We start from the raw sequence: 25,679 nt of genomic DNA, 5'->3' as shown, positions 1-25,679 counted from the left end.
TTCAGCAAAGCGGTGCCCCATCAGACCCCTTTCCTATCCTGAGTGGCGTGAAACAGCGCTGTGTTCTCGCACCTACATAGTTTGGGATCTTCTTCTCACTGCTGCTCTCACATGCGGTTCAAGTCTTCAGAAGAAGGAATTTTCCTCCACACAAGATCAGATGGCAGGTTGTTCAACCTTGCCTATCTAAGAGCGAAGACCAAAGTACGGAAAGTCCTCATCAGGGACCTCCTCTTTGCTGACGATGTTGCATTAACATCCCACACAGTAGAGTGTCTGCAGAGTCTCATCGACAGGATTGTGGCTGCCGGCAACGAATTTCGCCTAACCATCAGCCTCAAGAAAACGAACATCATGGGACAGGACGCCAGAAATGCTCCATCCACCAATATCGGCGACCACGCTCTGGAAGTGGTCCAAGAGGTCACCTACCTAGGCTCAACTATCACCAGTAACCTGTCTCTCGATGCAGAAATCATCAAGTGCATGGGAAAGGCTTCCTCTGCTATGTCCAGACTGGCCAAGAGAGTGTGGGAAAATGGCGCACTGACACGGAACACAAAGGTTCAAGTGTTTCAAGCCTGTGTCCTCAGTACCTTGCTCTATGGCAGCGAGGCCTGGACAACGTATGTCAGCCAAGAGCGACATCTCAACTCATTCCATCTTAGCTGCCTCCGGAGAATCCTTGGCATCAGGTGGCAGGACCGTATCTCCAAGGCAGAAGTCCTCGAGGCGGCCAACATCCCCAGCATATACACCCTACTAAGCCAGCGACGCCTGAGATGGCTTGGCCATTTGAGCCACATGGAAGATGGCAGAATCCCAAAGGACATATTGTACAGCGAGCTCGTCACTGGTATCAGACCCACCGGCCGTCCATGCTTCCACTGCAAAGACATCTGCAAACGTGACATGAAGTCCTGTGACATTGATCACAAGTCATGGGAGTCAGTTGCCAGTGATCGCCAGAGCTGGCAGACAGCCATAAAGGCGGGGCTAAAGATTGGTGAGTCGAAGAGACTTCGCAGTTGGCAGGAAAAAAGACAGAAGTGAAAGGGGAGAGCCAACTGTGTAACAGCCCAACAACCAGTTTTATCTGCAGCACCAGTGGAAGAGTCTGTCACTCTAGAATTGGCCTTTATAGCCACTCCAGGCGCTGCTTCACAAACCACTCACCTCCTCCAGGCGCTTACCCATTGTCCCTCGAGACAAGGAGGCCAAAAAAAGAAGATAGGCTATAGCTTTAGCAGCAGGCTGCTGTTGCATAGTTCTCAACTTAACACAAGTTACAGGAAGTTAGGAATCTGGAGGATAGCCAAGCAAAACTTTCTCACCAGGAGGATATCTGAAAATAAGTTACCAGTTAAGGTCATTGCCGAGACATCATCAATGTAGTCCAGAAGCCATTACATTGGTTTTGGAAGGAACAAGGTTGTGTGGGACATGGTGAGAAAGTGAAGTTCCTATCAGGATGATTGATGGGGCCTTTTCCCTTCGCCATTATTGAGACTGAAGTATTTGCATCCATCTTCAGTCAGAAATGCCATGTGCATGCTCCATCTCGACCTCCTCCTGAGGTCCCCAGTATCACAGATGCCGGTCTTCAGTCAATCCGATTCACTCCACATGATATCAATAAATAGCTAAAGGTACGAAATAGAGTAAAGGCTATGGGCCCTGACAACATTCCGACAGTAGTACTGACAACTTGTGCTCCAGAACTACCCGTGCCCCTAGCCAAGCTGTTCAGGTACAGTTACATCTGGCATCTACCCGGCAATGTGGAAAATTGCCCAGGTATGTCCCGTGCACAAAAAGCAGGCCAAATCCAACCCAGCCAATTACTGCCCCGTTTGTCTACCTCAATAATCACTTAAGTGATGGAAGGTGCTGTCGAAGGTACACTTACTCAGCAATAACCTGTTCACTGATGCTCAGTTTGGGTTCCGCCAGGGCCACTTAGCTCCTGACCTCATTACAGCCTTGGTTCAAACATGGACAAAACAGCTGAATTCAAGAGGTGACTGCCCTTGACATCTAGGCAGCATTTGACTGAGTATGGTGTCAAGGATTGACGTCAATGAGAATCAGGAGGAAAACTCTCCACTGGCTGGAGTCATACCTAGCGCAAAGGAAGATGGTTGTGGCTGTTGGAGGTCAATCATCTCAGTCCCAAGACATTGCTACAGAAGTTCCTCAGGGTCGTGTCCTAGGCCCAACCATCTTCAGCTGCTTCATCAATGAACTTACCTCCATCATAAGATCAGAAGTGGGGATGTTGGCTGATGATTGCACAATGTTCAACAGCATTCGCAACTCCTCAGATGCTGAAGCAGCCCGTGTCCATACGCAGCAACATCCAGGCTTGGGCTGATTTGTGGCAAGTAACATTCGCACCACACAATTGCCAGGTCACCTCAAACTAGAGAAAATCTAACTATTTCCTCTTGATGTTCAACGGCATTACCATCCCTGGATCCCCCACTATCAACAGCCTGGGGGTTACCACTGACCAGAAACTAAATTGGACCAGCCACATAAATGCTGTGGCTACAAGAGCAGGTCAGAGGTTGGGAATTCTGCAGAGTAACTCACCTCCTTTCTCCCGAGTGCCTGTCCACCATCTACAAGGCACAAGTCAGGAGTGTGATGGAATACTCTCCACTTGCCTGGATGGGTGCAGCTTCAGCAACACTCAAGAAGCTCGACACCATCCAGGACAAAGCAACCCGCTTGATTGGCACCCCATCTACCACCTTCAACATTCACTCTCTTCACCACCAACGCACAGTGGCAGCAGCATGTACTTCAACAAGATGCACTGCAGCAACTCACCAAGGCTCCTCAACAGCACCTTCCAAACCCGCGACCTCTACCACCAGAAGGACAAGGGCAGCAGATGCATCGGAACAATAGCACCTGCAAGTTCCCCTCCAAGCCACACACCATCCTGACTTGAAACTATATCACTGTTCCTTCACTGTCGCTGGGTCAGAATCCTGGAACTCCCTTCCTAACAGCATTATGGGTGTACCTACACCCCAAGGCCTGCAGCGGGTTCAAGAAGGCCGTTCACCGCCACCTTCTCAAGGGCAATTAGGGATGGACAATGAATGCTGGCCTAGCCAGTGACACTCACATCCCATGAGGGAATCAGAAAAAGTCAGCCATGGCTCAGTGGATAGCATTCTTGCCTGAGTCAAATGATTGTAGGTTCAAGTCCCACTCCAAAGACTGGGGCAATAGGTTTAAGCTGACCCTTCAGTGCAGTACTGTAGGATCACTGCACCATTGGAGGTGCTACCTTTTGGAGAAGACATTAAATCGAGGTCCCATCTGTCCTCTCAGGTGGGTGTAAACTGGTACTATTTTGAAGAAGAGCAGGGAAGTTCTCCATGGTGTTCTGGCCAATATGTCTCCTTCAACCAACATCACTAAAGTTGATGACCTGGACATTATTACATTGCTGTGTTTGGGGCCTTGCTGTGTGCAAATTGGCTGCCGTGATTGTTAAAAGACAACAGTGAGTACATGTCACAAAAAGTACTTCATTGGCTGTAAAGTGCTTTGGGATGTCATGAAAGGTGCTTTTCTAAACGCCAGTCCCTCTTACCAAAAATTCTTGTGCGCTGATGATTTTTGGGCTTCACCAATGATGTGCACATCGGCTGTTATCCCTGTGATCCCTGCCCCACTCCCACCCTCAATCCCCTCCCCCAATGCCAGCTGTGAAAGCTTGGATCATTTTCAACAATGCCTCAGTCTGGCTTCTCTGAAACATGGGCCATCATCCAGGGAAAGGAAAGCTGGCAAGCCAGTGCTGTCTGTATTGCACTGAAGTGAAATGCTGAACGTTCCACATTAATGGCATCTCTTTTTGCGACTCCATTCAGCACTGTTGTGTTTGAAAGTCCCTACGTTCCCCTAACTGGTTAAGAGGTTTCAAAGACCTTTGCCTGGAGTGAAATGCTTCATTGCAATTTCTGACATTTTATGCCCTCATAAATGTATTCAGCTGCTTGGTCACGCCACCAAATGACTGTCATCAGAGCTGTCACAGGGCATGGCGATGGCAAGCGCTTGACTAATGCTAACCCATCAACAGTATCACTGTGAAGCGCATCCTCATCATTTCTCAAACTCACCATGGAGCCAATTTCCCGCTACTCTCCATGTAATAAAGCTCTTAAATTATCTCGAGTTCATTAATAATGAATAGCAGTTCTCATTCTAATTCAAGAGTTTAATGTAAAGAGCCACATCCTGGAGGTAGGGTAGCAGACAAAAGCACTATCAATATAAATGCCATTATTCACATTCAGCTAGAATTAACTGCTGAAGCAGCCTATTCAGAATGAAAAAGAATGGTCTCCTTTGCTGATGGTTCTGGGAAGTTGTAGCGTCTCGTTTGGGGCTGTGGGGTTTGGTGGTGGGGCATTTAGCGTAGATTGAAAATCAGCGGGGCTGTTTCAATGAGACTTGCATTAAAGCTGTGCACAGACCCCCAAATGACTGGCTTATGTCAGGTAGAAAATAAGTTTCGATCAACTCTTCTGGGCAGTTAAGATCAGCCAATTGGTTAATGATTAAGTACAATGTCCCACGTGGTTATCGGGTTTCAAGGATCCATGTTGCCCCTTTTGCATTGGGGGAGTGAGCCCCTAGGAACTTCAAAGTTGATAATTTTACATTCATGTAATAATATTTGTCTGCACCCCAAATATTGAGTCATGCATATCGAGATTTTTTTTATTGTCACCAGAAGGCATAGATTTAAGATGCAAAAGAACCAGTGCTGGGAGGAGAATTATTTCATACAGTGAGCTGTTATGATCTGGAATTCGCTGCCTGAAAAGGTGGTGGAAGCAGATTCAATCATAACTTTTTAAAGGGAATTAGATGAAAACTTGAAATGAAAAATATGCAGGGCTCCAGAGGAAAGGACTAATTGGGACTAATTGGATATCTCTTTCAAAGAGCTGGCACGGACACGATGGGCTGAATGGCCTCTTTCCATGCTGTGGAATGCTATGATTCTTTGTGCCTTTGATGGCAATTCAACACTATCGGTCTCAACAGCAGTGGTCAAATGTCTGTACCTGATTCGTAAAAGAAGTACTGAAACCGATGTACTACATTTAGGATGTCCTAAATCATTTTACTGCCTATCAATTACTTTTGAAGTGCAGTCACTATCATAATGTAGGAAACACAGCAGCCAATTAGAGCACAGCAGACTCCCACAAACAGCAATAATGAGATAACCTGTTTTAGTGATGTTGGTTGAGGTGTAAATATTGTCCAGGACACCAGGGAGAACTCCCCAGCTCTTCTTTGAACTAGTGCCACAGGACATTTTACATCCACCCGAGAGGCCAGGTGGGGCCTCAGTTCAATGTCTCATTTGAAAGAAAGCACCTCTGATGGAGAAGCACTCCCTCAGCACTGCACTGGACAGCCAGACTGGATTTTGTGCTCAAGTCTCTGGAGTTGTACTTGAATCCACAACCTTCTGACTAAGAGATGAGTCACAGCTGATACAATGGGTATATAAGAAATGTTGACCTATCAGCTGAATTTAATGAGCCCGCTGCTGGTTCCGGCAACGAGCCCAGAAATAAGCACCGTTCCTGTCCTTCACGTGGGGGCTGCCCCACTGCGATCACGCGGCATGTGACCTTTTTGCATAGTGGAGATGTGGGCCCCCACCCAACCACTTGGTAATGGCGGGAGGCGAGTTGCCAATTACAACCTTAGATGACTCTGGTGCGGGTGTTAGCACCATATTTAAAAGGCTGCCAGACCTGCATTCACTCCTGGCTTAGTCATTGGCAGCTTTGTGTAGCTTCAAAGGTGGCTTGCCTGGTTCCTGGACCCCCAAACCCCCTGAGGCAAGAAACAGGGTGGCCCACGGTTTAGCGATGCCACCCTGCAGGTTTTCTTCCAGGCTGCCAGGGAAAGACAGGAGGTTCTCTTCCCCAGGAATGGCAAGAAGAGGTCCTCCCACCTGACAAAGCAAGCCTGGGTGCAGATTGCAGATGTCAGCAGCCGCGGGGTCACCTACCGTAAGTGGGTGCAGTACAGAAAGAGGGTCAATGAGCTCCTGTATTCAGTCAAGTTGAGTGCTCCATATCTCTCTCACTTTTGGGGGTTGCATGTGACTACATGGGAGAGTGTGCGACATGGGGAGGGTGGAACTACTACTGTGATGGTAAGGGGCTAGGGCATTACCTGATCCTGACAAATGCATGGCTGCATCTCAGCCACAAGACACTGTCCTTCATACCTCAACCCCATTAACTCCCCTGATGTCATGTGTCAACATGAGAGATATCAGATCCCCCAGAAGGGGACGAGGGGCTAACACCAGCTAACAGTCATGTTGATCTCTCTGCCAATCTCTACTACCTTCATCCTTCCTCTTGCGGACAAGAGGGCACACAACACGAGGGAGATGGCCTAGACTGGCAGAGGAGCTCCTGATCACCGAGGAGGCCTTGGAACTGGTGGAGACCCAGGGCAGCCGCGCAATCTCGAACGGAGAGACGGGAGTCCCTGTGCAAGACAGTGAGGATTGGCTTCCATCAACATATTCATCATTTTTGAAGACTTACATCACATATGGTTAGCATGACGAGATCTGCATAGCCTCACCCACACATGTTTTTGTTCTCTCATGCAGGTCAGTGTGTACAGGAGACTGCAGCTGCAGGGAAACAGCCGTCCACCTCTGAGGAGGTGGACCACTCAGAGAATGCAGCAACCCATGACTCTCATGCACCTTCCACCAGTGCGGATACTTTCAGCTCGATGGGTAACTGCTTGGCTTTAGAATCAGGGTCACAAGCTGGTGTGAACACTGCGCATGTGCCTGAACAGCTGGCTGAGGCTAAGACAGCTGAAACCTCTGACGGTCAGAGGACTGTGGGTGGCCAGACCCATGTTGAGTCCCAGGCTGATGATTAGCCTCTGGTGTCGACAGCACAGGCATGGTGGAGTTGCAGAGAGGGGTAAGGCAACATCTGGCGGAGATGTCAGAGGCCATGAGCAGCCATGGGCGGACAATGGGGAGTCCATCCATGCCACGAGTGCTGCCATGTCTCAGGCATGTGAGCATAAGGCTTCCTCCATCGAGAGGTTGGTGACCCTCATGGAGAGCCAGATCCCACAAATGTGCGCAGACCTGCACACCATCACCTTGGCATGTGTTCAATGCCAAGGGTCCTGGAGGCTTCTGCAGCTCTTCACCCTTCTCTGGTGAGCAGGGAGGTTCAAGTGAGTCTTCAAAGAGAGGAGGAGAGGCTGACCTCCACATCTGGGGCTCCCCTTGGGTCACTTCAAGTGTGGACACCGGTTCCTCAGTCCCTCCGCCAGTGAGCCCAGCTCCAGCAGCCATGAGACCTGAGGAGAGTCCTGCACCAGTGCAGGACATCCTCAGGCACCCGGGGCCTTCCAGGCCTCAGGCATCCAGAGGACGGCCGCTAAAATTATCACAGGCCAAGGGGTAGGTAGCCTGATCAGCAGCCTGCCTCCAGCCCAGCTGCTGTATCAGGGATCACACCTTGTAGGAGCACTCACAAACATATTAAGAAAACCACTAGCCACACTTGGGATTCATGGGTGTAGGAAATATGTAATGTAGTAACTAATTCAGAGTTATTTTATGCAAATCATTAGTGATCATTGTTTGACAGCCACATTCCATATTGCCTTAATTGTGAACTGCTGGCTTCCCCCTTCCCCCTTACGGCAATGCCAATGTGACCACAGCTCTCATTAGCATATGTTCTCCCATGGGCACTTGCGTGCATTGCAACTGGTCACAAGTCAGGGAACACAAATGGAAAGGAGGCGACAGAACTCATACCTGATGGTGAGTCTTCATTGCGTTGTCAGTGAGTGGACAACAGGGTGACTGGAAACGGGTAATTATGAGATTGTCATTTGCCTCTTTTATGTATTGCTGAACTTGTTTGTCCTTCAGTGCCATGTTTTCAACATCCATTGCCGCTTGCCCCTTTCCCTCCTCCACATCATCCTCATCGGTATCGTCATGAAAGGCCTCCCCCCTCTGCAGTGCTAGATTGTGTAGAACACAGCAGACGACTACAATACGCGAGACCTTCTCTGGGGCATACTGCAGGGCTCCACCAGATCGATCGAAGCATCAGAATCTCATCTTCGGTAGTCAAATGGTCGGCTGGGGCGCGGCTGTGGCGAGTGTTGTATGTCTCCTCCACTGCATTGTGAGGGTTCCTCCCAGACGTAAGAAGCCAAGTCTTTAATGGATACACCTTATCCCTGAGAATCCATCCCTGAAGGCAAGCGGGGAGCCTGAAAAGCTGTGGTACCTGGGACTGTCGAAGTATGTAGGTGTTGTGGCTGCTTCCCAGGAAGCGGGCACACACGTGCAGGAAGCATTTCAGCAGTCGCAGCTTGTTGGAATGGTCGCCCTTCCTGTTGATGAAGGCAGCTGGCTGGTTCATGGGAGTCTTGATAGCCACACGTGTGCAATCGTGAACTTGGGGGAATCCATCGATGACCCCGACCCCCGATGTCCTTTTGGCCTGACTGTCATGGTCAGTCTGATAGCGAAGATAGTTGCTGGCTCTTGAACAGGGTATTGGTCACCTCCTTGATGCAGTGGTGGGCTGCTGCCTCTGAGACCGCACACATGTTCCCCGGTGGATCCCTGGAAAGATCCAGATGTGTAGAAGTTCAGTGCCATGGTAATCTTCAGGGTCACTGGCATAGGATGACCCCAAAATCCCAGAGGCTGCAAGTCGTCCTGCAGCAGTGCACAGAAGTTGGTGACGGTCTCCTTCGAGAGCCGTAGTCTTTACTGAAAATGCTGCTTGGACACTTGGAGGTAGCTGATCCGCATTTGGTACACTCTCTGGTGTAGGTGGTCCCTTCTTGGCTTGGCTGGCTGCTCTTGCTCTCGTTGCAGAGCTTCACAGACAGGCATAGCTGCCTTGTGGCCCTCCCTTCATCGGAGGCGCCACATCACGCCACTGGGGTCCAAACATACAAGGTGTATGAGACCCGTGCAAGGTGACCATTGGGCCTGCAGATTGCTGTCATTGCTGAGACAATACTGCCTTGGTAACTGAGCTTTTAACAATTCTCTCGGCAGAGTCCCTGATGGCCCTCAGTGCCCAGACTTGCTGATGGCCCTCCCTCTGTGCCAGCAGTGTGGCTGACCAACCACATTACACAGCTGTTTGGAAACCCATTCTGCCCCCTTCAGATCCACACAAAATGCTTGCAAAGCCCACGAGACCCCGAAACAACTTGCAAAGCCCCCGAGACTCCGAAACCACTTGCAGAGCCCCCGAGATCCTAAACCCCCTTGCAGAGCCCCCATGACCCTGAATCCCCTTGCAGAGCCCCATTGATCCCCAATCCCCTTGCAGAGCTCCCGAGACAACAAACCCCCTTGCAGAGCCCCGAGACCCTGAAACACCTTGCAGAGCCCGCGTGATTCCGAACCCCCTTGAAGAGCCCTCCGAGACCCTGAATTTCTTTGCAGAGCCCCCATGACCCCGAACCCCCTTGCAGAGCCCCCGAGACCCCAAATTCCCTTGCAGAGCCCCCAAGACCCTGAACCCCCTTGAAGAGCCCCCGAGACCATGAACCGACTTGCAGAGCCCCAGAGACCCCAAATTTCCTTGCAGGGCCCTGGAGCCCTTTCATAGCGCACATTAACTCTGTCCGCCAATGGCCTCTTCCCCAATGCAGCAATGCTCAGGGCTGCCTCCCCATTGTGGCAATGTGGCCTCTTGCCTTGGTGCCACCAGGTTTTAACGGTCATGAATCCGAAGGCACGTGAGTGCGGCCCGCCATCCACTATATCGAGGGCCAATCATTAAATCGAAATTCATTAGATTTAAATTCATTTTAAAAAGCTGCTCAACAATTTAAAATTGTTTCCCGTTGCGTCGTGGTCAATGCTGCCATGGTACCTTTGCGCCACCGGCAAAACCCGGAACCATCACGACACCGTATTTCTGGGCAGATGGTTCCGATGCAATTCTATGTCTTCCCACACCACCATTCTCACCTTAAACACCCTCATTAAATTCTGCCCCATGTGTGCAAGACTTTGTTAACACCCTATGAGCTTCATTGAGAAATCAGGTGTCACACTGGACTGCTTCAAAGTCAAAGCGGTGCTTCCTTGCAGCACTCATATCTATTCACCCTTAATGCCATATCTTTTCATGCCTGGTATAAAAGGCTTACTTTAAAAGCAAAACTAATGAGAAAGGATTACCTTCTGGGCAAAAGCAATTGTACATATTGAATTCATCTTGACAGACAGCTCCGTTCTGACATGGTTCCGACTCACACTCATTCACCTCCATCTCACAGTAAGGCCCAGAAAAGCCTGTGGGAAGATGATACTACACGTTAGGGTACACATTATATAGACATTATCCTGGTAGAAAAACTTCTGAGATGTTTGCGTTTGTTCAGCACATTCAATCTGTCCTTAACAGAAGACCAATTGATTTGCAATTCACAATGACTCAATATTCATTGTTTGGTGAACTTCAGCTCGTCCAAAACTCTGCTGCCCATATCCAACTCGCACCAAGATCCATTCACCCATCATCCCTATGTTCACTGACCTGCATTGGCTCCCGGTCTAGCAAAGCCTTGAATTTAAAATTCTCATCCTTGTTTTCAAATCCCTCCATAGTCTTGCTCCTCTCCGTCTCTGTAACCTCCTCCAGCCTGACAACCCTCTGAGATCTCTTCATTCCACCAATTCTAGCCTCTTGTGTATCCTCTATTCTTACATCCCACCGTTAGTGGTCGTGTCTTCAGCTGCCTGGGCCCCAAATTCTGAAATTCCCTTCTCAAACCACTCCATCTCTCTTTCCTCCTTTAAAACGTTCCTTAAAACCTACCTATTTGACCAAACTTTCTTAATGTTTCCTTGTGTGACTCAGAGTCAATTCTTCTCTAATTACTCTCTTGTCAAGCACCTTGGGAAATTTTATTACATTAAAGACGCTATATAAATACAAGGTGTTGTTTTTATTGTGGTTGAATATACAAATGACAGTAGCTGAAATGCACAGTGATATAAACAGCACTAATCTACATGCTTGCTTATACATCCCAAAACTGATGGTCAAATATATGATTTCGATGGTGGAAAATGACACCAGTATTACGAAGTAATCTGTAAATAATTAGAAGGCTGATTGGGTCTGATTTTACAAGTACGAAGAAGCAACCACTCAAAAAACACAAACTCTCGCTGAAATATCGCAGTATATTTTACGACCAGTTTTTTGTACAAATGCCTGTAGTTAAATACGTGAGCAATATAGTATGAGCCCTTTTAGCTGCCATACACTAATAGCATAGTTTGCGAAACACATAATCACATAGAATGTACTGCACTGAACAGGCCATTCAGCCCAACTGGCTATACCTTACCTCACTATCAGGATAACCCTCAATTCCCTTCTCCCTCATGTGCTTATCTAGTTTTCCCTTAAACACATCTGTACCATTCACCTCAACTACTCCTTGTGGTTGTGAGTAACACATTCTTACCACTCTCTGAGTAAAGCCATTTCTCCTGAATTCCCCACTGGATTAATTAGTGGCTTTCCTATATTTATGTCCTCTAGTTTTGGACTACCTCACAAGTGAAGACATATCCTTCAAGACCACCTCCAAATTTCTTTAACAAAAACCTTCTTCGCTAAATAAGGAACCAAAGACATTGCTGAAATAAAATCGGAGTCATTCTCATCATCAGCAACAAGCATCTATACAATCCCTTGAACATAGGACAAAGTAATACGGTGCCTCATGGATGTTGAGCCATTGAAGGATATATTGGGAGAATTTTACCAAAAGCTTGGTCAAAATTGCAGGTTTTAAAGGATATGATGAAGTGAAGGGGTTTAGGAAGGGAATTTCAGAGCAGGGGACCCAGATGGCTGAAGGCTTATTCATTAACCATGGGTTAATGGTAAGGGGGTGGGGAGAGGGAAGACTAAGAGGAGCTTAGACTAAGAGAAACATAGAATTTGGGGGACAGGGATGGGGCTGGAGGACGATGCCCCCATTGGGAGGGGCGAGACAACAAAAGGGGTTTTAAAATCTGTCCGATATATTGCAGTCTTTTGAGGGGCCATGTGGTTTCCTCACCTATCTCAATATACACCCCTAAAAAACTGTATTAATAAAACATGAGAAAAATGCAACATTTCTCAACCAAAGTCGCAAAAACATTACTGGTGAGCTTATCCATTCTATCTTTAAATTCCTTCAGTAACTGTTATCTATACAGATGTCCCCTCTCCCAGGGACCTCAGAATAACACCTTGGATCATTAGAACAGCCTTAGGGTCCTAAAATTTATCGATCCCCTGCAGCAATACTGAAAAAAGACACTCAATCAGCATCTTCCAGAATGCAACAGTGTCAAAATCGATCCACAAACTGCCTCCATAAAAAGCTACAGATCAGTTAAGATGGCTGCCTCCACATATTTGGAAATATTCAGTCACCGGCGCAGCTTTGATTGGGTACATCCCTGAAGGTTACATCACATTGACCCATTCCTCACACTCCCACCATTAGTTGCTCAACATGTCCATTCTTGATTGCACCGTTCTCCCATCCCAATTGGAAAGTGAACATATTCTTTGGGTGCGATTTTGCATTGTCTAAGATTGTAGATTCGAGCGTGGATGGCTGCTTGAACCCGCCCTTTAGGTTGGCGTGCCAGTTTCCCAATGCGAGACCGGCACACTCAGATTCTGAAAGGTGCCGACAGGAGCTGGAAGAGTCATCCCGCTCAAACTGCTTAAATGGCCATATGAGGCCATTAACGAGCTTGTTGTAAGCTAGTTTAAGGGACAGTATCTGATCTTGGTTCTAAGGGGCGAGCTTGACTTGCCATCAGAACTATGACATGGAGGAGGAGGCAATGATATAGCAAGAGCAATCTCAAATGGCTGAGCAGAGACAAGAGGCAGCATTGAAGCCGCAAGGCTGAGAGATGGTCCTCATTCGTAAACAAGCAATTGTGCTCAGTGATAAGAAATATCCTGCATATATTTGAACACTTGATAAGGGCTTTTTTGGGGGGCCGACAGCTTTGGAGGGATTGTGGGGGTCTTCAGGCAGTCTCTACAGTCCAATGCCCAACAAAGGAAGGGCATAAGAGGAAGTGAGATCAAGCTTCTCCAAACTTGGCCCAACCAGCTTTGAGGAGTAGAATCTGCCAGAGCAGAGGCAGACTGCTGGCAAAGTGGGTGAAGGGGTGAGGAAGGAGGCCAGACTCTCCACCTTACACAATCTTCACCAGCACACTCCATCGCTCCTCACTTCCCACTCTCCTGCGTTTCGTCAACATGAAATGGAAACACACAAGTTAACAGTGCAACAACCGTGCTTTATAGCTTAATAGTGAACTATTAGTTACATCATAAACAGTCAAGTGACCCACAAAGTGACATTACCGACACCATGGCCTGCACTTACAGCCACTTCAATGAGGTGCGCCCCCTGTGGCTGAGGAGGAGGTGGAGGCAGACTGCTCGCTGGTGCCTGTCTGGGCCTGAGATGCTCATGGCAGTCAGCCTCGGCAAGGAGGTGCTGAGCGGGCACTTCCAAAGGCTGTTGCATCGGCAGTGTTGCAAGGGCAGCACCTGTCACAGGCCTTAACTCCTCACTTGCTTTGTCCATTGGAGGTGCCATGGAGGTGGATGATGATGATGGAGCTCCGTGATTGGTGGCCCCCTCAACATCATCTGTCACCTCCTCACCCCTTCATGCTGCCCTTGATCATTGGAGGGAACCACCAGCTGGGGCACAGCTGCCATCCACTCCATGCCTCTCTGTGCTACTTGGGCCACTGACTGGTCAATGCCACTGGGTCTGCCATGCATCCTGTGCATGTCAGTGCACTGTTCCTGCATCCACTCTGCATGATGCCACACACTGCTGTCCACTCTCTCAAGGGAGGAGCTCATGTGTTTAACGCACTGAATCATTATGGTGCACATGAGATGAATGGACTCTTCCATTCCCATCCTGTGACTCCACAGAGCCTAAGGTAACTCCAACATGTGGGCACACATCTCACACTGGTTCTCCAGGAAGAGCTGCCTGTTTCATGACTCCTGAGGCTCTGCATCTCTACGCCGCTGGGCAGGGCTGTACTTGTCCTCCATCCTCTGTGGGGCACTAGCCACAGCCGACTCTGTCTCCCACAAATCGTCCTGCTCTGATGTGTGGTGCGCATCACCCTGTGCCAACGTCTCCAACAACGTGCAAGGACCCACTGAGGTGCGAGTGTCTGTGCTGGTGTAGGGTGCACTGGTAAGATGTGACGATGCAGGCTCTGAGGGGTCTTCCTCCTCAGAGTCCTCGGGAACTTATTCTCTGAGTGTGAACTCCTGCTCCTCTGCAGCTGACCCTGTGAGAGACATGAGAGAAGGTGATGATGAGAGATCGGGGCATTCAACAGATACCTCTGTTGTTTAAAACAATGAGATAACAGCTTATGCAGTGACAGCTGGTTGCATGGGGAGTATTGCCATGCATCCCTTGAATCTGGAGATGCTGGGATGTTTTTATCTTGTTTGCAGTGGTCTCCAACTTCTCTGTCCCCTGTGGCTGGACACTCGTGGGGCGGCACAGTGGCGCAGTGGTTAGCACCGCAGCCTCACAGCTCCAGCGACCCGGGTTCAATTCTGGGTACTGCCTGTGTGGAGTTTGCAAGTTCTCCCTGTGTCTGCGTGGGTTTCCTCCAGGTGCTCCGGTTTCCTCCCACATGCCAAAGACTTGCAGGTTGAAGGTTAATTGGCCATTATAAATTGCCCCTAGTATAGGTAGGTGGTAGGGAAATATAGGGACAGGTGGGGATGTGGTAGGAATATGGGATTAGTGTAAGATTAGTAAAAATGGGTGTTGATGGTCGGCACAGACTCGGTGGGCCGAAGGGCCTGTTTCAGTGCTGTATCTCTAAAACTAAAAAACTAAAACCATCTGGGTCTCTCTTGCCACTTACCTTGCCAGACCTAAGAAGGTCATTGAAATGTTTCCTCCACTGCACCCAGCTCCTCCTCACCACTCCTCTACTGCTGACTTCATCTGCCAGCTCTAGCCATGCCCTCTTGGTGAGTCTTGTGGGCTTTCTGCGGCTGCTAGCAGGGAAGAGAATCTTCCCGCACAAGCTCACTGCCTCCAGCAGACTTCCAGTGATTCGTCTGAAAAATGGGGCTGACCTGGCGCGGGGGACCTCCCTGCCCGCTGCCATCTACTCAGGTCACGCTTCCATTTTCCAGGCGAATGGCAGCCTCAGCAATGAACACTCACTGATCTGCATGCCCAGCCGTTTCTCTTCCTCAGAGCAAGCTAATTATCAGTCTGCCTCCAGGCTCCCCAGCCAATCAGGGTGGGGGGATGGGGGAGGGGGGGTGAAGGGAATGACATACTGGAATTGTCAAAGCAAGGATTTGTAATTAAAGGGATCATAGCATGGGTTACAATGGATCACCAGCACTTGGATTTTGGAAGTTGCAGCAACCACAGGAATGGAGAGGAGATCTGGGAAGGTTGCTCCCCGGGTCTCTCACTCTTACCTGGAGGTCCTGCTGTGGGATCTGAGGGACTTCAGTGAGGTGAGCTCTCCCAAGGATGGGAATAAGAGAACAAGTTCTCCAACCAAGCAGGCATAGATGGTAGATGGAAGTGCCCAGAAAGGTCAGCAGCAGAGGTGTAGCCCCTCCAATCTGGAGACAGTGCACCAAGAGGATCAAGGACCTCAGGAGAGCATGACAGGTAAGTGGCATAACAGTTTCAGGTGCCAAGCCCCACACTCTGACTTGCCCAGCATTCTCCTGCCCAGCAGTCCTCAGGCCAACACACCTTGGAGCTTCACTCATTCCTCTCCAGGAACCTCCTCACATCCCCATCTGAACAGCCAACACTCACCCTTACACTCAGTCTACTGCCGTCTCACGCCCTCCACAAATGGTGACCCTCCGTTCTCTGCACACAGTCTATTTCACACACTCACAATTCTCTGCTCTCTCTCCTTGCAGGAGGAGAGCACACAACCTGGCCAAAGGCAAGGAGCTGGGGGGGTCAGGGAGGGAGGGTAGCCCTCCAGTATGAGGCACCTTATCAGCCACTGGTAATATGTGACCACTTGGCCCACTGGGAAGGAGGTCCAGGAGGCTGCAGAAGTCAGCAGTGACCTGCTGTGACAGCCAAAGCCTCCTGAGGCAGTGGCGCTCAGACATGTCGAGAGAGCTGATCCTCCGCCTGTAGACCCTGTCTTGGGGGTCTCGCCTCCTTCCAGCTAGATCTGGGTGTCCATCCCCTCTGCCCTGGTGCTGCAGCTGGTGTTGCTCCTGCTGTTACTGCAGCTGTTTGCCGGTGGTGTAACTTCTGCTCTCGACCCTCATCAGAGATGCAAGGTGGAGCTGCATAAGCTTCTTCCATGCTGCTCCGCATGCTGGTAGCAGGCGAGTGCAGCTGAAGGTGAGTGAAGTGCTGGACAGATGAAGTGACTTCCAAGAAGTTGGCAATCATCTGTCAAGCAGTGAAAGCACTCACTCTGAGAGAAGAAGTGCTTTGAACAGCAGCCTTTTGCCTAGTCATGACTGCAGCTCTTCAGAGTAACTGAGCAAAGCCTTCCCAGCTTGTCAGTTTCACTGAAGAAGCTGTTCCTTTTGTGCACTCAGTGACCTTAGCAAGTTGCTCTGGGTTAAGTAAAGAAGGCTAAGTGGAGATTTGATAGAGGTGTTTAAAACCATGAAGGGTTTAGATGGAGTAAGTAAAGTGAAATTATCTCCAATAGCTGAAGGGTCGATAACCAAAAGGCACAAATTTAAGGTGATTGACAAAAGGTCCAGAGATGATAAGAAGAAAAACATTTTTATGCAACAAGTAGTTATGATCTGGAATGCACTGCCTGATAGGGTGCTGGGAACAGAGTCAATAGAAGCTTTTAAAAGGGAATTGTACAAATACTTGAAAGAGAAAAAATGGCAGGAATATGGGAAAAGAGTGAGGAGAGTAGGACCATTGGATTGCTCCTCGAGAGAGCAAGTGCAGACTCGAAGAGCCAAAAGGTCTCCCTCTATGTTGTACTATTCTATGATTCATTAATTAACTCAAGCATTGACCTGTATATTTAAAGGTATTGCCTCCAATTAAAATTGGAGATAAAGGAGTGTCATGCCAGTGTTCACCCACTGGCAATCATTTATGAGGTTTTTGGATGATGAGCACAACCAAAACAAGTTCAACCCATCAGCTGTACCTGGGCAATATTTTTTAACTGATTATTATTGAGAAGGGCCAAAGTCTATAGTGCAGGGCACCAAGCTTGGAGACAAGAAAAAATAAATCAAGGTATCAGGCTTTGATGAGCTTGGTTTCTGAAAAGCTGGTAAGAAGGGAAGGCAATGGTAAGGAGATCTATAAAGGACAAACTTGCATTTATACAGTGCCTTTCACAACCTTAGGACATCCCAAAGCACTTTACATTCAATGACCTTGATGACCCATAGAAAGGATGGCCAGAATTTTTTGTTGGGCGGGAGGGCCTGTTCACTGGCTGAAAAGTTGGTGGCGAGCCTGCCTCCACTGGGCCTGGGGTGCCAGACTGGGATTTTTTGCTCCCCAGGCCCTTAGTTGGTCTTGGCTGGGACTTCCACATCCTTGAGGCAGCAAGTCCCACCTAACAGAGCTGCCGGACAATCAGTGGGCTGGCAGCTCTTAGTACCAGCAGCGTTAGCACACAACGAGCAAGGTGAAGGATGGCCTCGGAAGACAGGTAAGTTTTTAGGGCCTCACCAGGGACAATCGGCTGGGACCCGACCAGGCAAAGGGGGTCGGTTAGGGAAGTGGGAGGACTGTTGTGCATTGGGGGTGGTTGGGGCTGCGGGAGCGGCCCTCCGTGGGGCACAGGGTGCCTGATCAGGAGGCCCAGCCCGCAAGAAGGTCGCCTAGTTTTACCAGGAGGGATTCTTGAGGCTTTTGCCATCCAGCCACCAAAGGGAAAATATCCCTGGTGGCAGAAGGAGGCCCTTACGTGCTACTGAATTGGCCACTTAAGGGCCTTGATTGGCCTGGGGCAAGTGGGCCATTTCTTGCCACCGTCGCCCCACATAAAATTGCACCGCCTCCTACTTAATTTTACGCCCCCCCCTGCCACAAGCCTGCTTGTTGAGGGGCATACAATTCCGGCCAAAAACTCAGCAATATTAAAAGAAGAGGCAAAACAACAGTAGCAAGTCTAAGGATTGGGAGTGTTTTAGAAACCAGCAAAGAGCCACCAAAAAGTGACACAAATGGAAAAAATAGAATGACAGCAAACTTGCCAGAAGTATAAAAACAGATTGTGAGAACAAGTATATAAAAAGGAAGAGAATAGCTAAAGTAAATTTTGGTCCCTTAGAAGTGGACACAGTAGAAAGTATCATGGGGAATGAGGAAATGACAGAGGCATCGAACAAATATTTTATGTCTGTCTTCACAGTGTAAGACATAAGTTTCATATCAGAAACATATGGCAACCTAGGGGCTAAAAAGAGTGAAGAAATTAAGGAAATTAATCTCAGTAGAGAAAAAGTATTGGACCTGAAGGCCTACACCCTAAGGTTCTAAAAGAGATAGTTGTCGAGATAATGGATGCGTTAGCTCTGCTTTTCCAAAATTCCTTGCATTCAGGAATCATCCCATCAGATTGGAAGTTGGCAAATGTGACACCATTTTTCAAGAAATGAAAGAGAGAGAAAATAATGAACTACAGGCCAGTTAGTTGGGAAAATGCGAGAAACTATTATTAAGGAAGTCTTTAACAATGCACTTAGTAAAAAACAGTATGATTAGAACAAGTCAACATGGTTTTACTAAAGGGAAATCCTGTTTGGCAAATTTATTAGAGTTTTTTGAGGATGCAACTAGTAGGGTAGATAAAGGGGAACCAGTAGATGTAGTATATCTGGATTTCCAAAAGGCATTCAATAAGGTACCACACAAAAAATTAAAGCCAAAATAAGGTCTCATGCATTTGAGACTAATATATTAGCATGGATCGATGATTAATGGACAGGAAGCAAAGACTGGGCATAAATGGGGCATTTTCGAGTTGGCAGGCAGTGAATAGTGGAGTATGACAGGGATCAGTGCTGAGGCCTCAGCTATTTACAACCTATATCAATGACTTAGATGAAGAGACAGACATTAATGTATCTAAGCTTTCTGATGATGCAAAGTTAGGTGGAAAGGTAAGCTGTGGGGAAGACACAGAGAGGCTGCAAAGAAATATAGACAGATTAAGTGAATGGGCAACAAGATTGCAGATGGAGTATAATGTAGGAAAGTGTAAAGTTATTCACTTTGGTCATAAGAATAGAGAAGCAGAATATTTTTTAAAAGATGTGAAACTTGTAAATTTTGCTATTCAAAGAGACTTAGGTGTGCTCATACAGGAATGCAAAAGTTACCATGCAGGAACAGCAAGCAATTAGGAAGGCAAATGGCATGTTGACCATTATTGCAAGGTGATTGGAGTACAGGAATAAAGAAGTCGTGCTATAATTGTGCAGGGCTTTGGTGGAGTACTGGGTGCAGTTTTGGTCGCCACATTTAAGAAAGGATATACTTGCATTGGAGGTGGTACAGCGAACGGGTTGTTCTCTGATGAGAGGTGCTCATGTTGTTGCTGTATGTGGCGCAGGTCTGGCCCATACCCCACTCCTGCACCGTGGTGGTCACCCAAGCCATCTTCTGCTTTATCTTTTTTTTTGGAGATACAGCACTGAAACAGGCCCTTCGGCCCACCGAGTCTGTGCCGACCAACAACCACCCATTTATACTAATCCTACACTAATCCCATATTCCTACCACATCCCCACCTGTCTCTACCACCTACCTATACTAGGGGCAATTTATAATGGCCAATTTACCTATCAACCTGCAAGTCTTTGGCTGTGGGAGGAAACCGGAGTACCCGGCAAAAGCCCACGCAGACACAGGGAGAACTTGCAAACTCCACACAGGCAGTACCCAGAATTGAACCCGGGTCGCTGGATCTGTGAGGTTGCAGTGCTAACCACTGCGCCACTGTGCCGCCCACCACTGCGTCACTGTGCCACCTGGAGATCCAAAATGGACCTTGTCTGGAGGGACATGATGTTCAAACCTCTGGATAAGGGTGGGAAAAATGTATCCAGCGTCACCCTCATCCTGATGACCACTTTTGTGTGCAGCTGCATCAAGCTGTGTGTAGAGCCCCAGTACACAAACACCAAGTGTCACTACATGCTGAGGTTTTATCTGTCCCCGGTGTTGCAAAGGATGGGTCTGGTCACATTGCCACAGAACTCTCCATCCAGTTGGACTGTGCCGTACCACCTATCCTTCGTGGGAAAGTTTCTGCGAGAAAACACCTTTGACCACCAATCCATCAAGCAGTGGTCTGCACGGAATGTCCTCAAGGCCCTATAGGAAAAGGAGATGGTGGATCCTGTCGGATGGTTCCACGAGCAGACTGCCAAAGTCATTTGGCAGAATGCCTCATCACCAGAACTTTCAAAAAGCACCAACACGTAGCTTGGCTGGTGGTGAGAAGGACGCTCCCCATCAGATCCTTCCTGCATGCCTGGAGTCTCGCCCCCTCCACAAGCTGCCCTCGAGGTGACTGCGGTGGGGAAGAGACAATTGCCCACCTCCTTCTGGAATGCGTCTTTGCAAAGCAGGTGTGGAAAGAGATGCAGTGGTTTTTGTTGAGGTTCATCCCAAGCAACTCTGTAACACAGGAGTCTGTGCTCTACGGGCTGTTCCCAGAGACGCACACCGAGATAAATGTCAACTGCTGCTGGAGGACCTTGAATTCGGTGAAAGATGCTCTTTGGTCTGCCCAAAACCTACTGGTCTTCCAGCGCAAAGAGTTGTCCACGACCAAGTGTTGCAGATTGGCACATTCCAAAGTCCAGGACTACGTGCTGAGGGATGAACTAAAGCTTGGGGCAGCCACTGGAAAGGCTCAGTGGGGACAGACCACTGTGTAAGGTCCTCCCACCAAAGTGAACTGAGGGGATGGACCCTTGGGAAAGCCCTTGGGCTGTCTACACCAATTACGGCGTTCCGAAGAAGGGTCACTGACCCGAAACGTTAACTCTGCTTCTCTTTCCACAGATGCTGCCAGACCTGCTGAGTGGTTCCAGCATTTCTTGTTTTACACCAAATACGGGTTTGCTATAAAATGTACATGGCAGGTAAAATGGAATGGAGGCAACTCATTCCTGTATTGATGAAAACTGATTTCCTTTGCACTTTTTGGAATGTCAACTTGGTGCTGTTTTGAACTGCTTTGTAATGTATTTTTTACAGATTTTTATGAATAAAGTATATTTTGGAAAAAAAAGGCTGAGTAAATTGGGCCTATATTCTCTAGAATTTCGAAGAATGAGAGGCGATCTGATTGAAACATACAAGATTCTGATGGGGCCAGATAGGGTAGATGCTGAGAGATTGTTTCCACTGGTCGGTGAATCTAAAACATGGGGGAACAGGATAAGGGGCCCATCATTTAGGACTGTGATGAGGAGAAATTACTTCACTCAAAGGGTTGTTGATCTTTGGAATTCTATACCCTTGAGGGTTGTGAATGCTCCATCATTGAATATATTTAAGGCTAGGATAGTCAGATTTTGGTCTCTCAGGGAATCAAGGGATATGGCGAGCAGGCAGGAAAGTGGAGTTGAAGCCTAAGTTCATTCACAATAGTATTGAATGGCGGAGCAGTCTCGACGGGCCATATGTTCTACTCCTGCTCCTATTTCTTGTGTTCTTGTATTTCTGGTGAATTCACCTGAAACACTAACAGTTTTGTTTTGCAGACTTCACAGACATGCTCAGCATTTGTGCCACTGTCCATTTCTGTGACAGTGAATATGATTGACAGCTCAGCACAACATTACTGGAGGCTTACAGAAAGTGTCAAATGTGATTTTCTTTGGAAACGGAAGTCAGAATGGAAGGAAAAAGTGGCAGTACTCTAATTAAATCAACAGTGCTGTGATTGAGGGAAGAGTTGGCATAACTCGTTATGTAAATCAGTTTGACATTCCTTAGGTTGGAATAGGCATTATAGTTTCCAAAAATAACCACCAGAATGAAGTTGATCAGACAGAGAAATCATGTAAAAAAGGATACCATTACATTTCTATAGTGCCATTTATGGCCTCAGAACATCCCAAATCTCTTTACACCCAACTAAATAGTATTACGACTGAGGAGGGAGGAGTGCACCATCTTTTCTAGCTCCACTTCTCCACAGGTCACAACATATATTTAAATGTTTACCCGGTTACCGATACAGCCAATCATTTACTTCTTATCCAAGAATAAAATACACCAACCAGGTTTCTTTAATAAACAACAAATTTATCAGTTTATTATGAAACAAGAATTAACCAATAATGAAGCAAAGCATTAGCACACAGGTTGAAATATGAACGTTTTCTTTTTAAAGTTCCCCAATTACGCTCACACTCACACACACACACACACAGAGGAAGAAAAATATAGAAGTTCTCTGCAGAGATCTGTTACAACAAAAAAGACTATTTTGGCCAAATATTTGCTCATTCTTGATGAAATAAAGAGAAGATATGGAAGGATGTCAGTTGTCCCCTTTTTGGTCTGGCATCCAGGTAAATGGCGACGGGTCACTGGGATCGCTTCAGAAGCATTCCGTTCTGTAAATGTCGAGAATTATTCGAGTAGGCTTTCTAGGAGAAATGTGGCATCAAGGTTTTTCCACCATCACACACTTAAATTGCACGAATATTTTTTCCAGTTTCTCAGGAGCTATGCAGCATCAGGGATTTCAGCTCTCCCACACTGGATCTTTGCAGGATGTCTTCAAAGAGATGGAGAAAGAGATGAGCTGGGTGATTTCTTTTTCCTTGGCAGGAAAAACACCAACTTCAAACAGTTCACATCCAACTAAACTGAAAACAATGTCTAAACCCAAGACAGAGTCGAACTCCTGACCTCCATAAACCTTGACATGTGGCTTCTCTGTAACCATTTTTCCTCAGGTCACCCCAGGTCACCACAGAGTCCAAAGCACATCACTTCCAGCACAGGTGTTTTTACAAACAACATCTCAAGTGTCCTTTCGGTGAACTTGATAAAAAAACACATCCAAGGAATTTTTTTTTTGGTTCCTGGGATGTGGGCGTCGCTGGATAGGCTGGCATTTATTGCCCATCCTTAACGGCCCTTGAGAAAGTGCTGGTGAGCTGCCTTCTTGAACCGTCCTTGTGAGGTAGATACACCCACAGTGCTGTTCGGAATGGAGTTCCAGAATTTTGACCCAATGAAAGTGAAGCAACCACGATATAGTTCCATGTCAGGATGGTGTGAGGGGAACTTGCAGATAGTGGTGTCCCATGCATCTGCCGCCCTTGCCCTTCTAGGTGGTAAAGTTCGTGGGTTTGGAAGGTGCTGTCTAAGGAGCCTTGGTGCGTTGCTGCAGTGCCACTTTTAGATGGTACACACTGTTGCCTTTGTGCATCGGTGGTGGAGGGAGTGAATGTTTGTAGAGGGGGTGCCAATCAAGAGGGCTGCTTTGTCCTGGATGGTGTCGAGCTTCTTGAGTTTTGATGGAGCTGCACCCATCCAGGCAAGTGGTGAGTATTCCATCAGACTCCTGATTTGTGCCTTGTAGATGGTGGACAGGTTTTGGTGAGTCAGGAGGTGAGTTACCTGCTGCAGGATTCCTAGCTTCTGACCTGCTCTTGTGGCCATGATGTTTATATGGCTGGTCCAGTTCAGTTTCTGGTCAATGGTAATCCCAGGATGTTGATAGTGGGGGATTCAGCGATGGCAGTGCCATTGAATGTCAAGGGGAGATGGTTAGATTCTCTCTTGTTGGAGATGGTTATTGCCTGGCACTTGTGTGGTGCGAATGCTACTTGCCACTTATCAGTCCAAACCTGGATATAGTCCAGGTCTTGCTGCATTTCCATACGGACTGCTTCAGTATCTGAGCAGTTGCGAATGGTGCTGAACATTGTGCCATTATCAGCGAACATCCCCACTTCTGACCTTAACATTAAGGAAGGAACTGAAATGATTGACCTCCAACAATCACAACCATCTTCCTTTGCGCTCGGTGCGACTCCAACCAGTGGAGAATTTTCCCCCCAATTCTCATTGAGTCTAGTTTTGCTGGGGATCCTTGATGTCATACTCGGTCAAATCTGCGTTGATGTCAAGGGCAGTCACTCCCACCTCATCTTTTCAGTTTTACACAAGTCCTCAAATAAGTAAAATATTAAAAATTGGAGGCTCTTCCGTAACAACAGTAAGGAGTCCATTAATTTCCCTACCACCACTGCTAAGCTAACTAGTCTATAGTTCCCTGGACATGTTCTATCTCCCTTCTTAAATATAGGTATAATGTTAGCTATTTGCCAGTCCTCTGGCACTACATCTTTTTCTAATAAGTTATTAAATATGTGCAATAGTGTTTCTGCTAACTCTTCCCTAGATGCTTCGAAACTACACCGTTACAATCCGTCTGAACCAGGTATTTTATCTTCTGATTTTGATCAGTTTATTTACCATTTTTCCTCCTTTTATTTCAAATGTAATTACATAATTTCTAATCTCATCTTCTGGTGTTATGTTTACCTGAGCTAGCTCCCTAGTAAATATTGAAGCACAATAACGATTTCATATTTCTGCCTTTTTCTTCAAAATAGTGCTGTGGGATCTTTTACATTCATGTGACAGGGCAAGTGAGGCCTCAGTTTAACATCTCACTGGAAAGACAGCACCTTTGACAGTGCAGCACTCTCTCAGTATTGCACTGGAGTGTCAGCTGACGTTTTGTGCTAAAGTCTTTAGAGTCAGACTCAAATCTATGACCTTCCAACTCAGAGGGGAGAGTCCTGCCCAACGATCCATGTCTGACAATGTACAGTTGGTATAATTTTAATCTGTTGGTAAAAAAGTACAGAAGTACAGATGGCAAAAACACCAAAGCCTGTAAGGAGACTTCAGGAGGTGTTTGCCTCAAAGCACCAGCAGAAGTCACGGTGATGCCAAATTTCTCCACCAGAGAGAGACCGAGGCCTGGGAAGAGCTGAAGAAGAAGGCCCGATATTGTTTCTTCTACTCTTGGTAGAGCCAATGGCTACCATGACTAAAGGCACTCGCTCCTCTCCAAGATCAATCACCTTTTATCCTGCTTATTTTTTAAGGGCTTTCTTGGGGCCTCAGTTGAGCTCACACTGGCCCTCAGTTGGCAACAGCTCCACTGAGCCCTAAAAGTCACAACAGGCAAAATTCCAGAGGCAGCCCAGGAAATCTCACAGATACATCCCCCTTGAAATAGTATCAGCGGGCAGAAGGTTCATCCACTCCAGTGACCAGAAATGATGGTGGAGGCTAAAGTGGTGAAGCACAGCTGAGCAAATCCCAGCCCTAATTCTGGCTATTTGCCAAGCAATGTGCTTGTTCTCCAGGCTCCTGGACCCAAGAATTTCAAACCCTTCTTCTCTAGTCTGTAACTTCCATTGTTCTTAGTGAGAAAGTGATCCACCACCAGCAGGAATTGCTCGGGCTACTGCTTCATCTTTAGGCTCCTATCCAAAATGGGTATA

The 25,679-nt window shown here is 47.6% G+C and overlaps 1 protein-coding gene across 1 annotated transcript in view; it reads right to left on the bottom strand.

Annotated features, from left to right (window-relative positions):
* Positions 1–25,679, bottom strand: part of LOC137366649 (protein eyes shut homolog) — a 246,479-nt gene that overhangs the window by 177,167 nt on the left and 43,633 nt on the right. The window contains exon 2 of the mRNA XM_068028341.1: positions 10,277–10,390. Coding sequence (XP_067884442.1) covers positions 10,277–10,367 — 91 coding nt within the window. The 5' untranslated portion in view covers positions 10,368–10,390. The remainder of the gene's footprint in view (positions 1–10,276; positions 10,391–25,679) is intronic.

Source organism: Heterodontus francisci, chromosome 3 (genome assembly GCF_036365525.1).
Source record: "Heterodontus francisci isolate sHetFra1 chromosome 3, sHetFra1.hap1, whole genome shotgun sequence".
NCBI lineage: Eukaryota > Metazoa > Chordata > Chondrichthyes > Heterodontiformes > Heterodontidae > Heterodontus > Heterodontus francisci.
The sequence above is the reverse complement of the archived record's forward strand: the minus strand, read 5'-3'. Positions and strand labels throughout refer to the sequence as shown.